General features: G+C 41.9%; 1 protein-coding gene and 1 long non-coding RNA gene across 2 annotated transcripts; one reads left to right on the forward strand and one right to left on the reverse strand.

Moving 5' to 3' along the window:
* The first annotated feature begins 561 nt into the window (after positions 1-561).
* LOC110975127 (NXPE family member 3-like) lies at positions 562-14,314 on the forward strand. The gene is made up of 4 exons (XM_022227267.2): positions 562-903; positions 9,833-10,626; positions 11,722-11,774; positions 12,139-14,314. The coding sequence occupies exons 1-4, from the start codon at positions 766-768 to the stop codon at positions 12,918-12,920; spliced, it is 1,767 nt and encodes a 588-aa protein (XP_022082959.2). The 5' UTR covers positions 562-765; the 3' UTR covers positions 12,921-14,314.
* On the reverse strand, positions 3,034-9,310 carry LOC110975128 (uncharacterized). Its single transcript, XR_015425209.1, has 3 exons — positions 7,273-9,310; positions 6,775-6,950; positions 3,034-4,121 (listed from the first exon to the last, which is right to left on the reverse strand). It is a non-coding gene; the product is annotated as an uncharacterized LOC110975128 (long non-coding RNA).
* Positions 14,315-14,498: the final 184 nt, after the last annotated feature.

Below are 14,498 nucleotides of genomic sequence, written 5' to 3' on the forward strand. Positions count from 1 at the left end.
CGGGAAAACATGGATAATTTTGAATGTTTACAAGTGCGGACTTTTCAATTCATTTAGCCAAATGTGAGTGCGTAAGAGTTTCCATACATTGAAAAGTAAAAAGATTCAGAAAAATTGTGTCAAAGAAAAATTCATTGCAGCAACACTTTTAGCATTCACATCTATTTCATGCAAGTTCTCACTTTATGACTCTGATGGATTAGTTAAGGATTTTTTTTGCGGTTACACCATGTACAATATTCTCTTTTATGAGTATGTGTGGTTCTGAGAGGAACCGGTTTTACTCAACGTAAAACGCTACCTGACTCTGATGGAGCTTTAAACCTTCCCCCTTTTTAAAAGCAAATTGAAGTTTTGTCAGTTATTATTCGAAGAGGTCCTTTAACAGCAGGGGTCATGCTTAACTAGAGGTCCAAGCGAGACAAACCTGACAAGTCTGTGAAAGTGGAGAACAAATTAGAATTGCCCATGATGATGCTTCAAAGTACATGTATTAAAAAACTATTTCGACTGTTTACACACTTGTCAACAGCTACATACTGAACTCGCCGAAACACCTGTTGTCTTTGTTCGTTTCTCTTCACGCATGCATTAAAACTAAATACGCTGCTTTTCTGGTTGGCATGATACACGCACTAGATTCTTTCAAACGAAAGCTTACCTTAGTGAGTTTGACTCATCAGTTGAATTAGTGAATTCTGTCCCTTTTGTGACTTTGGCCAGTTGTCTGTCACTTCTCGAACGGTGACGCACACTCTAGACGCAATGTCCAAATGCACAGAATGTAAACGCGTGGAGCCGGGATCACGTAATCACGGGACTCCACTGCCGGTTCCTCGTCTGCTGCCACGAGGATTGGTACCCTTAGCTCTGATTATGACCGCGGCATTGCTTTACGTATTGGTAAGTTAAGATTTGTTGTTGAAAAATGGTACACTTGCAGTGGCGTAATAACGGGGTCTGGGGTCACCCCCCTCCCGCGGAAGTTCATGCCCCTGCGTGCCGCTTGTCGAAATTTTGAGATGTAAGCAGTCTATACAAAGTACAGTTGTTTGTTGTCAGCACCCCCTTTAAAAATTATCGCTGCACATTGGCTCAGCCAGACAAGGTGATTCATCCTTCTTGAGCACGCGCATGCATTATCTCTGTGATCCATTCATGAAGAAGGAACAAATTGACGTTGTGACCAAATCTGTTTCGAATAGCGTTTCATATTCCTGGCTGTCTCTCGGGAGAATTACGGGGTTCGATTATCTGCCAAGGATACAGAGTGTCTTATTCCCTACATGGTCAGAGTCCACTGAAACAGCCAAAACTAACAGTCCGACAAAAAAAAATTGGCATGCACTGTCATCATACTGAAAAAGTATGGTTGGTTCCTTTATAATCAATAATATATGTACTAGGTTTCCAGTGGTGCATACTATGGGGGGGGGGGGGCAAATGCCTTCTCTCCTTCAGCCGTGTTGCTAATTTATGTTTGTTTTCTTCGCTGAAAGCGATAATACTTTATCAGTATTAGCAGTATTAGGGCAGTTAGGAATTCCTACGATTAAACAAATGAAAATATAAATCTGGACCGAGTTCTCGGAAACTCAAAATAATTGTAAAATATGAACTGTAAAATGTCACATGCAGTTACTAGCAGCTCGGGAACCAGTAATGTTAATGATTTACCGTAGGCCCTAATTATATTGACAGTAAATCACTGTAATTAATTGGACAGTAAATTAACTATAAAAGTCACATTTATCAGTCTCGGTTAGCTTATATTGATGTAGTGCAGACAGCCTCAGCAAATAACGACTTTTATTGATTGTGGATTCACTCTACATGTGTTTAATTCAAGTATAAGATCAGTGATCCCCATTACTTCATTTCCCAAAACCTTGATAACAGTCCTGATTCATAATATGCACATCGTATTGGTATGCATTGGTTGACCCCTATGATGTAGGCCTATTCACAGTTGATACATGAAAAAGTCAGATTTTTCATTTTTCATATGAATTTTATCTTTTCAGGCAATGGTTGGCATTTATATGCAAAACTACACCCATAAGGCACAAACTTTTGTCTAAATACAGTAAATAACCTCAAATGCTTGCGTAAAGAATGGCAAAATCACTCAATTTAGCAAAGTCACCCAGGTTAAAAAAAAGTTTGTGCACAAAGCTATGTAATACTGGGGTTCTTTTCCCAGGAGTACTTAAGTCTAACTGGCATAAAACCAAAATTGTACAACAAAATTGCAAAGGAGGTTAACTGCAGCACAAAGGTGCCTTTTGAGCCGACTATACATTGAATTGCAGATGTTACACCCAGTTAGTTCGCTGCATAAATTTAAAGTGAACCCCGTTTGAAACCCCGATCCACTCGTAAACACAGAGAGAATAAAACATAGAGAAATTAGTTCGATTTACAAGAATATTGTAAACAAAATTTATCCATATTTTAAACAAGAATATCTAGCAAATTAATAAATTCAAATATAATTTCAGTTATATAAGTCTGGCTGATCTTGGAAATCTGGAGAAATGTTAAACCCTTCACCAATCTTTGTTCATCAGCAAACTCAAGAGAGAACGGAGTATAAGCGCTCAGTCAATTCAGCTTATCCTTAATTTAATAAATGGCATCAAGGAATGACCACGAAACTGAAATGTTAATCTGATATCAAATAAACTCGATAGATTAACAACAAATTAGAATTGGTAGTAAATCCAGTTCAATTACTCTGCAACGTATGGTGTTATACCTTAGACTCTAATGAATACTTAGTTGGGCCCGTCGAAATTTTGTTGTCGCCAAACTGTATGAGCCTCCTTCGCGATCCCCTTGCGTCAGCTGGCTAGCTCACCTGTATAGACGTGTGGGCACGTACAATCCCGATGAGTGGCCGCATCGGGCGTGCCGTACCAGCTCACGGCTAAATGAACGTCAATCGGACGGTCTGGCCAGCTGTGCGCCGTGCGGTGATCCCTGCACCTGACTGTTCGAACCTGTCTTGTCCTGGATCATGATACAGGATCATGATACAGGACAAGACAGTAGCAAGTCAGATTCCACACATTAGCACCTTGCAACATTGCTGTGTGTTTACCAATAATAATAATACTAAGAATAGTAATAAGAATAATAGTAATGCTAATAAAAATAGATATAACGATTTATATATCCGGGAAACTGATCAAGGTGCGATTCCATTATTATTATTACCCCTGCCCACTGGGCCCATGAAACATTCCAAATACCATCTCAGCTTCCTGGGGAGTACACAGCTCGATGCTGCCATTTCGGCGCAACGCCATCACAGGTACCCAATTACTCCTGGGTGGAGAGAAGCAGTGAGTGACAAAGTACCTTGCCCAAGGGCACACACACCATGACCCCAAGCTGGATTTGAACCCGCAACCTACGGCTTTACCCCGCCAACTAAATAATAAATAAATAGTAAACTTCTGTGCAAAAATTGCCATTCATAAATCTCAGGTAACGTAATTTGACAAAAATTAAACAAATCTCCTAAAATTGATTTTAAAAATCACCCAGTGCCTCAAAGTGATTCAAAATCTTCGATAATCAGTCAAAATTTAACAAAAAATCATCATGTTTATTCAAATCACAAGTAACTTCTCTTCTTACGGAAAACAGATGTCTCATGTGCACAATGCAACTTAGTCACCAGACTTTTCTTTTGTGTATGCCAGGTTTCCCCAATACCTTTCAAAAAACACTACACAAATTCATCAACACGAACTGCGAGCGATCGACTCGTGGGCATCTCTGTGTTTTCTCATCACAATGACAACGACACCAGTTATATTGTACGCCGTGAGTGTTTTCTATAACAGAAATCTGCGCGTTAATTCCAAATTATTATTATTACAATATAAATAAACGCAAAGACGGAAGGAAATGACAAATTTTCCCAAAACTTTATTCATATTCATATAAATCCATAGGCCTAAACTCATATTTATAAACTCATATTATATTCATATATACATGGTCCCATGAATCCTTCGGTGCACTAACTATGGGAACGACTCTGCGTGCTCGCAGGCATTGTCCTCAAGTTGCGAAGGAGCACACACACAGAAGTAGAAGAAATACAGAAACTGCAGAAAAACATCAGGGAAAAAAGAGAAAAAGTTCGGCACAGGCTGTGACTGCAGTGGAAGCATTTTAACACAGCATGTAGAATCAATAATTCACGCCCAACAAACCAAATGCTTTAAACACAGATGTGAGCCTATTGACGTTTTGCCCGTATATTCTGAAAATTGGCCGTTTAAGATTCCGTACGGCTCCCGCCCAGATGCTCTTTCTGATATTGATCTACGGTTTGTTTCAGAACACGTGGCTGGTTGGCACATCATCTAGTCAAGCCTACGAAGCAGAATTTGGGTCAAAAAGATTGGAACATGTTTTTGCAAAACCTAACGCCTTTTTTCAAAATAAAACCTCTGTCTTTTTTTAATTGAATGTATTTTTAAAACGAATGTCACTTTTAAAAGATCGTATATTGACTTTCGGAATGCTTTTTAAAAAACCGAATGAGTTTTTAAAGATGCAATACATGTTTTTTAGATTCGAATGAATTTCTAAAGGGCGAATGTATTTGTATAGACGGAACATATTTTCTAGATTGGAATAAATTTACATTATTTTATTATGTACAAAATGATCCACACGGGTAGGTAGTCCTACGTGGTCAACTGCACCACGAACGTGATTTGTGAAGAAAGTAATCCTCAACCTACACCGTACCAGGGAAACCCTCACGGTGATCAGGGTAACCCTCACAATAGCCAGGTAACCCTGAATGAACAGGTACCCTCAAGTCTAAATAAACTACCGATGGCTTATAACTGATGAGTCTTGACCACACAAGCAAAGACAATCTTCGTAATTATAGGACAGCACAACAGGGTAGACTTATACAAACAACTTTAAAGAGTGAATAGGATTTCAAAATTCAAATAAGATTTTACAAATCCAACATTTCCTCAAGATTGAAACGAATTTTGTAAGTCCAAACAATTTTTAAGGTTGCATGTAGCCTTTGTTTTGCATGCACAGAGTTTATCCACTACGGACACAGGGCATGGGGCGTAAGTTGTCCCTACCATTCAACTACCTTTGATCCAAAGAACAAATTAGCAGAGTTTCAAAGCAAAACGTTGTTTACTTTCCTAGCAACTGCAAACAAACAACTAATAAAAAGCTCGGTCTGTGTGTTTCTCTGTTTTCACGAAGTGACAAGTCGCAAAATAAGGGCAAAATAAAGAGACTATGCGTGCGAACGATGTTGTACATGAGCACCTGGGCGCGTGTTGAAATGTAACAAAACGTAACGATTTTTTTCACGAAGTGACAAAAAATGTGTATAATGCAAAAGCAAAAAATAAATAAAGAGATAAAAATAAACTAGAAATGTGTTTGTGGACAAACACAGCTGCTTCGGCCCTTGTTGTTTTGATCTAAAACCTGAAGTACGCACAAGAGTGTAGGCTAATGAGAAGTTCACATAAACGATACAGTGCAAACATTGGTCGGTAGAACATTTAAAATCCTCGTGTAAATGTAACAGGACTGCGATGTAATGGTACAGCCATCAGATGAAATGAAATTTCCACCTTGAACCCTTCCCTCTTTAGCCATCGGTAAAGTTCAAACCGAATGGGACATGTCCGTTGCGAGATACAGTACTTTAAAGAGTGCCCCTTTAATGTCACGTGACTAGGTCAATCTGGGTCTGAAACCCTTCCCTCTCAAACTATACACAACATTTCAAACAAATTGCACACGTAATTCGCAAGATATAGTGCTTAAAACAGTGCCCCTGTAAAGTCACGGATTTATCACATGATCGCGTCGTTATCACATGTCAATTTAGGCCTGAAACCTTTCCTCTTCGAGCGACACACAAAGTTTCAACCAAATCGGACATGTAATTCGCGAGATATGGTGCTTCAAAAGTGACCCTTTCAGGTCACATGACTTGTCACGTTATGACGTCTTCATCACCTCAGGTCAATCTAGGTCTAAAACCTTTCCTTCTTAAGTTATATACAAAAATGAAAGCCAATTGGACATGTAGTTCGTGAGATATAGAGCTTTAAAGAGTGTCCCTTTAAGGACACATGACTTATCACGCGATGACGTCATCATCACATCAGGTCAATTTAGGTCTAAAACCGTTCCCCGCACTTCGGGGGCTATTGGGTATACACAAACTAAGAAAGGTCGATTTCAAAGATGGGAAGAAAAACAATAGAAATATCAGTTTCACACAATTCGTTCAAAATCCAATTCCTTCCTATAACTCCTTATTGGCTACTGAATTTGAAATGGACAAATCTGCGATTGCACAGAGTCTGAATGTGGAATTTAAGTGTATGTTGAAAAATATATTCAAAACATTGAACATGAAACCTGGTCTAGAGGTTGAAGGATTATCAGAGTTGAATGCTCCAGTGTCCTACTCTTTATTTATGCCACATTAAGGGGAAAACTGCATTTGCATGTGCTTTAGGAGATTTTACTATTGTGTATAAAAAAGTGGATTTTTTTGCCCTGAAGATTTCCAGACATACTTAAGAAGAGATAGGAACACGAAATATAAGGCTCTTGTGAATGCTGAAAACATCGCATCAAATAATTTGAGTCAGTTCTGTTTCCCCTAACCTCACTATCCAGAGCTACAGAGCACAGAAAGTGCAGACAAGAACTTGCAATTGAGAATGTTTCTTAAAGCTAATTGCCTACCAGAGCCAGTTGCAGCAACTCATCCATATCCATCCAGCTTTCAAACCCAGATGCCCGCCGCACTACATGTGACTGCGTATGGAGTCGCAAGCGCTCGTTAGGTACACCCATGCTCACGGTCATTGTGTGTGTGCGTGTCTGAGAAAACCGTCGAAAATATCCTCCCAATGTGTTGTCTGTTGGGATGTGACCACGCAAATGGGAATACGTGCATGGAGGAAATACTTTAAACAGTTGGTTAAGGCCTGACATAAGATCTTCAAGTTCATTTCCCTCGATATTTTTCACAACTTTCTAGCCAAATTATATGTACATATACAAAGAAATGCAGTAAGTGTATGCGGCAACACTTCCCACGTCAACGCATCCACCGATCGCCCAGATTATGGCCGTTTTCCAATATTCGACTTCGTCTCCGCCGCAGGTTTCGTTCCCAAAACCAATCCCCGATTGGGGGCCTGAAGCGTTTAAATTAAAGTGAATTAATGTAATATTTACCTTTCTCTTTGGTGTTCTGTGGCACTCTTACACTGATTACTTCGCTTACAGCTTCAAAGTCATTTAGTAAAAAAACCCGTTGAAACCTGAGACGCCTTCGAAACTCAGTATTTGAAAAACGGAACAGCTGATCTCGCAAAGTAAGGACATACGCAAACGCGTAGGCAAATCGGCACTTGTATGCATGGGTGTCAAAATGTGTACAAAGTTAATGGGAGAAATTTAATTTTCAAAATTAAATAATAAATCAATTCATGATGTCAAAGTGACGTAATTCTTCCAGGACCATCTATGCTGTATGGCCTTTGCTTAGACCAATTTTCATTTTGTGGAGTGGCTTTGGCCATGCCATTCTGGCAGTTAAAAAACGTGTACAAAACATATGGCAAAAAATTAAATATTCAAAATTCAAAAATAAATCACGTGATGACGTCATCACGCCGAATTTCTTCTAGGGCCTACCTGACATGAATATCTAAAGGTCTGCTAAGTTTGAAATCAATCAGATAAACGAAACTATAAAAGTCCCCTGTCACAAAAAAAGGAAAAGAAAAAATATATATTGACGAAAACAATACCTGCTTCGGCAGTGCAGCCGAACAGCTAAGAATGCCCGGTTTTCGTGTTTGACGAAGTGAAAAACTTTTATAAATACATTACGATTTAAGGGAAAACGTCATATCGTCCACACCAATCAGAACTGCTGTCAAGGCGATATTGTAAACGAGGTTGCTAATTTTTGCTCTCGACATCACTCAGTTTTAATCTTCGGCTTGTTTCCATCTATGGGGACATTCATTGGCCGCATTATTGACCAAGGTTTAACGCAAAATTAGCCTGGGTTTTGTGCCCTGTGACACTCCACAGGACGCATAAGTGAAGGTGATACTTGGCAGCGAAGATTAGTAAATGACATCTCAGAGGAGCTAGCTGAATTAGTTTGGCAACAACCAAGGAGTGATTAACCAAATGCCTTAGTGAAATCTATCGTGGCAGGATATTATGTCCTGGTTTGTCGAGTCCCTCCACAACAAATCTACAAGATAATGTACAGTGGGGTATCTCTAGCCTTATGATTCTCAAATGCATGTTTAATGTCAACGTGAGCAGAAATATCACCAGCAACCCATTCAGCTAAAAAATGATTCGAAATCTCTGGCAAACAAGGTTGTCAGTGAAAAAATGTCGTTGCTGATGTTGTTTATCGGTTCCAGTTAAAACAGATCGCTCACTACAGTGGAAAGCTCCAAGTATATGAGGATCCCGGTGTTAGAAGAGAACAAATCCATGGAGTCCTTGGCAGAGGGTGTTGTAGAGACAGCGTCTCATGTCATGGTGCACTGAAGAGTCACGGTAAGGTCGACAAAGGATGACCTTTTCCTTTTGAAGTGAACTTTGTAGAGAGGCTTGCGCTTCAAAAAGACGGAACAGTTGTCGCTTGTGCCAAGAGGAGCTTTAAGTAAGTTGCGTAGTAAAGATCTTGTCAAACGACGAGTCTCCACTTGTTGGGAAGCCAGTAATTTGAAAAACATCCAGATCTGATGTGAGAGAATCCGTCTGAAGATCAAAAAGTGATGTGGCGGGACAACTGACACCTTTTGTGGCGGACAAGCAGACTGGCCTGATCGGAGATGGAATTGACCTGGCCTAACTAACCCAACAAATATAATTATTTTGTTTAACCTTACGCAAGAATGAACGGCTATCCAAACGCAAGGAGGATATCAGTAAACGAACGGTGGACTATGCCTCAGGGGCTGTTCGTTTGGGGGAAGGTTACCACCGCTCTGTGTTTAAGTAATTCTTCCAATCTCAATAAAGGCCACAATAAACGTCAATACAAGTGATACAGGACTGGGAGATATGCAACCATACGTATGAAGCCAAACCACGGTGGTTGTGTTTGTATTGCGCATGTCAATTGTGTGTTAGACTCGCGTTGCAGCCGTTCATCGGTATATCAACAGTAAAAACCACGGCCAACTTGTGTGAATTGCGGTAGTCAAGCGGATACAGCATAATTGTTTGTGATGAATGGGGTTTCGGTTCGAATCCTGGGTCGAAATTGTGGAAAGGGAGGGTTTTTTTACGAAAATAAAGCCCGAATGTTATGAGCCTAATTTCACACGTGAGGTTTTTATGGTTGGTTGAGCCAACCATAATGTCATCGTAATGTCATACATTTTGCATGGTTGTGAATCGTGGTTTGGTTTCATATGTATGGTTGCATATATAGCTCCTAAACACAAGTCTACATTGCTACCCAGTTTCACCACAGTGACAATGACTGTACATGTACATGAACAGTACATGTATGCCATACATGCACTTATCTCATCAACAGTCTGCTAAATATGATCAAAGAGTTCGTTTTCGTATAGTACTAGGCGGTTACCGATAAGGCTGCTTCAGGATTTCCCTAGACTAGATTGAACTTGATCGCAATAACTTTTTCGACAGCCTGCAAGATAGGCACCATGCATCGTGCCCTTGGATATTCTGGCACTGGGTGTTAGAACTCTTACTATTTCATTGAGGCCTTGTTGCTGTCGTTGATCAGATTTCAGATGGAGGCCATCAACAGATGCAATACCAGTATCCTCGCCCTCTCAGTCGGACTGCACTTCATCCAAGGGGGCGAGTCCAGTCAAGCCTCGTGATAGCTGATCTCGACAACGTGGACCATACGGAAGGCAACGTCTGCTTTAAGCCTGTTGACCACCATTCTAGTGGAAAACCCTGGGACAGGTGCAAGACAGCCTTCGTGGAACCTAACGTCACGCTGGTCTCCCCATCTAAGGGCAACGTGAAAGTGGGCGACACAATTCACTATCGGATCGACTCCAACCTCGCCCCAAAACAGGACTGCGTGTCAGGCGGTAACTTCTGGTTCGCCGTGCTCCACTCCCCGCGGAACCCTGAGGCCAGCTGCGCCGGCTTCGTGGTCGACCATTGTAACGGGTCCTATGATCTGTTCATGGTGGCTGCCTGGGCAGGGAACGCCACGCTCAACCTCACCCTGGTCCACACGGGCGAGGCGGTTAATCACCTGAGGAACGTGGTTTGGCCCGCCAAGGACAGGGTGTCATTCATTGGTTATTACAGACCAGCAGCCAACAATGCCACGGAGAACTACAAAACCTGGCCACATGGAGTGTGCAACTTCAGGCGTCCAGGAAACTGGAGCGGTGCCTGCGAGTATCCCTATCCTAAGGCGATGGGTGAATGGAGGCTGGTGTGCGATAATCCTACTGGCGTATCTTGCGAGACATTGTCTACCATGAAGGGGCATGGTGCCAGAATAGAAGGCAGCGTGTCGACGCTGACAAAGGATGTGAAGTATCTTTTTGCCAGGTATGGCTGATTAAAAACTTGCCAAAAATTAACCTGCTAGATCATGATAGCAGGATGCTCAATACACACCAACATTACAAATTCTTGAACTTTCATTGCCGGGCATGTCGGGGGAGGGGCTAGGCCTCCTGGCGAGAAGCTGCCCCCCTCCAAAGCATAAGCATAAAAAATATCTTAAGACGTCCTCTAAATATGCCGCTAACATCAGATTCTGAAAATGTGAATAATCTGCGTGCTGTACATTCTCTGATGTGGCCCTCCAGCTGATACTGTGCCCCCCCCCTTAATGCCTGAAGCTGGAGACAGGGCTGTTCATTGCTCTTAACTCTCCATGCCTTCCAGGTAAAGAATGCTTTTACTTTGGATCACTTCGAAGAATTGAAATTGACGTTGGGGTCAAGTGCGGGGATTAAAATAATGTTAACATCCCATCCCCTAAAAATGGCTTTCTTGGAGACTGGCCATTGTGCCTAAAATGTCTTTGTTATTTTTTTTATTAATTTATTCATTTATAAAGCGCAAATTTCATATAGATTTGTTCAAATGCACTGTACAATGAATGCATTAAGTGTGGAATAATGAATGCATTTAAACATGGTTGAGCCGATGGCATACAAGGGCGCCTCGGGCAACCGCCAAACCGGCGACCCACATTCACCAACATCAGTAAAGAGGACACAATAAGAAGCAGTTACAGGTTTAGAGGTGGAAGGAAAACCCCAGAGGAACAGTCTGGGTAAAACCCACGGAGTCAGGTAGGGACTGAAAACCCAATCCACTTTATGGACCGGGCTGTGAATCGAACCCAGGACCACGGAGGTGGAAGGCGAGGAAAGTACTACCTTGCCAACCCGACTCCCCAACACTGATATGTTTCTGTTATCATGCAGCTCCTCTAAAATGGGGTAAAGTTTGACTTTGTTTTTTAGTCCCATCAAACTACATCTGTTTAATGGCATTGTGAACATTTTGAGTCATGAACTATTTGTTTAAGAGGATATTTAACAGATTTGTGTACTCTTTGAATGGGTATCCTACAGGTATGTAAGGACTGCTGCTAACACTTAAAACCGTTTTGGTGTATTTTGTTTTCAGACCAAATTCCTACACTCGGGTCGAATCAACCGCTGTCCATTTAACAGTTGAAGGTATATATTTTATAATTTTGCATTGACTATGCTTTCGCATTTTGATCTTGGACGTAAGAAAGAAATTGGGGGATTCCATTCTGTCTTTATAGTACATGTTAAATATTGGACTTAAAAATGGACATTAAATTTCCCAATTGCAAATTAATAATAGTGTGTAACATGAGAAAATAGGCTGGTATCCCCGTTATATTTACGCCCAGGTTTTTCCTTTATGATATTATGCTGAATAGTTAGATAATCCTAAATAGCAACTAGAATACACCCAACATAAATACCGATATAGGTCTTCTGAAGGATCTCTTACACCTCTATTTACAAAACCTTCAAATATCACTAAATGTTTGACTGCATCTTACTGAAGGAACTAGTGAAATGGTCAGCAATAAATTGCCACCGTGTCGTCCGGACCAGCCAATTCCACAGTTCCAAGGATACTGGAAAGACGGCGTCTGGCACTCTCTGTTGTGTGAAATGAAAACAGACTGGCGGGAAAAGAAACGTCTGAGACAGTGCCTGCAGAACAGACAACTGGTGCTCCTTGGTGACTCTACCACCCGGCAGTGGTTCTTAAACTTGCAGGGCATGATCGGCATCCAAGCAGTGAAACCACCCGGCGATGTGTATTGCTGCAACATGGTCCGTGTCTACAAGGAGCTCAATGCATCCATGCGGTTCCAGATTCACCCTTACGTCCTGGCCAGCTACGCGGTGGACATCAAGAACACCATGTTTGAGGTGGATGTTCTGGACGGGCTGGACGACCCTGCCTGCAATTACATCGTCGTCCTCAGTCCCTGGGCCCATTTTGCGCAGTGGATCCGGGACAGCTACATTACAAGGACACTACTGATCCGGGAGGCTGTCCTCCGTCTCCGGAAACGGTGTCCTGGTGTGCCGATTGTTGTTAAGGGGCCACACCCGCGCAACCACCGTACCTCCTCCTCCATCATTTATGGCAGCGATTACATCATACGACAGATTGGCTTGATTAACCAGGAAACATTGGGAGGCATAGGTGTGTGGTTTCTGCCTGTGTGGGACATTAATCTGGCATACCCCCTCAATAACACTGTTCACATGCCTGACAAAGTTGTTTATGAAGAGCTACAAATGTTCCTCGCCTTTGTATGCGAGGCGCACTAGTAGTAGTACAGTGAAGTACAAACAAACCTGCCTGCTGCTTTTCAAGTAGGTTAGTTTATACCATATAACCAAAAAGCAGTCGCAAAATCTTCTCTTGACTTTGGTAACTCCTCGAAGTACATGTATTGTTCAAATTACTCACTGAAAAACAATAAAGCCAGCAGTTTTGACTGAATGTATAAATTTCCTTTGTAGGAAAGGAAGTTTTACAACTCTAAATCCTTATCCCCTCAGCATTTTCCAAGGAACATTCTTGAAATCTCCAGAAGTCACTTTTGCTGGAACCCAATTTTATGTTTTCTACCTTTCAAAATCTTCTAGTCAGCCACCTAGCCCAAGTGGACTCCCTGACCGTACTACGTTACGGAGGGAGTCCAGGGTATACAGGGTGCAAAATCGGGCGAAACATTTTGTAACTAAAATTTGCAACATTTCTCCCTTTTCCAAGGAACCAATTTCACGTCTGTAACTCCTATGCGTCCTTATTTCCACGTCTGGTGATTTAAGAAATTCGACACATCACCACCAAAGACAAAAACGGGAAAATAAATTCGGACGTAACGTTAATTCTTGCCATTGTTGTGGACTGTTTTCAGCCGTTCTCCGGTGCAGTTCGTACAGTGTGCGCGCGCAACAATTCGGCGTACGACATTCCGAGCTGCGTACACGCACATCGAAACTGCATGTTCTGACTGGAACCAGCGAAACTGAAGTCTAAACGAATCCACTGGTTTCGAAAACGCTCACCGCACAACGGCACGGTGGTTCTCAGCCACGAGTACCATTGATCTCCATACCGAGTAGGCCTACACACAACATCGGGCCGGCCGGGGGCGAAGCTGTGGCGTGCGTTGGTGACAGTTGGCCCTGTTACCTGCACCCATCCTTACACAGCTATACTTTGTTCTCGTGTACAAAACTCCCACACAACACGCAAAAAATTTCAAATCACTCCAATTTAAACCAAATGCACTTTCCTGGGTTGAATTTCGACCGTATGTCCCTTATATAAAACACTTCAATTTGCGACGGATTTTCACCCATCAAAAATTTCCCCTTTTTGAGTTATTTCCAAGTATCAGTTTCGTGAAATTCTTGTGGGGTACCAATTTCACAAGGTAAAAACTGGCCCTTGGGGTACTTCCCATTGTTCCGGTACCCCACAAGGCCCCGTGTATAAACGCAAAGCCTTCTACAGTATGCTAACCGAGGTTATTCTTATAAAATAGCAGCTTGTGTCACAAATTTATGTTTACAAACCGAAATTTAAAACAGAACAAAATATGAACATTTTAGGGGTAACCAATAGTGGGTTAATTGGTCAGTCTGAAGCCCCCGATCTGACAAAAACGGAACTGCATTTTTTACATCGACTCGACGGCACGCGGGCTAAAGCCGGGTAGCAGTCACGACCTCCGTGTAGCAGCAGGCGAGTAACGGGCCTTCACTGGAAATCGCGCACGCGTAGTGTGTGCACGCAGCTCGGATTGCTGTACTGTACATGTACGTGCGTGCACTTTACAGCTACACTCGAGAACGGATGAATTACGTCTACAAAAGTAACGTTGTTTTTCACTT

The sequence above is a fragment of the Acanthaster planci genome, linkage group LG01, assembly GCF_054643075.1.
Source record: "Acanthaster planci isolate LZ-2023a linkage group LG01, COTS_SCS, whole genome shotgun sequence".
In the NCBI taxonomy this organism is placed as follows: domain Eukaryota; kingdom Metazoa; phylum Echinodermata; class Asteroidea; order Valvatida; family Acanthasteridae; genus Acanthaster; species Acanthaster planci.

What these genes read in the sequence shown, in the direction of transcription:
- LOC110975127 (XM_022227267.2), top strand. Translation starts at nt 766, where the DNA reads ATGTCCAAATGCACAGAATGTAAACGCGTGGAGCCGGGATCACGTAAT. An exon ending in CGGCATTGCTTTACGTATTG is followed by an intron (nt 904 to 9,832) that starts GTAAGTTAAGAT and finishes GTCGTTGATCAG; the next exon opens with ATTTCAGATGGAGGCCATCA. An exon ending in TGTCCATTTAACAGTTGAAG is followed by an intron (nt 11,775 to 12,138) that starts GTATATATTTTA and finishes ATCTTACTGAAG; the next exon opens with GAACTAGTGAAATGGTCAGC.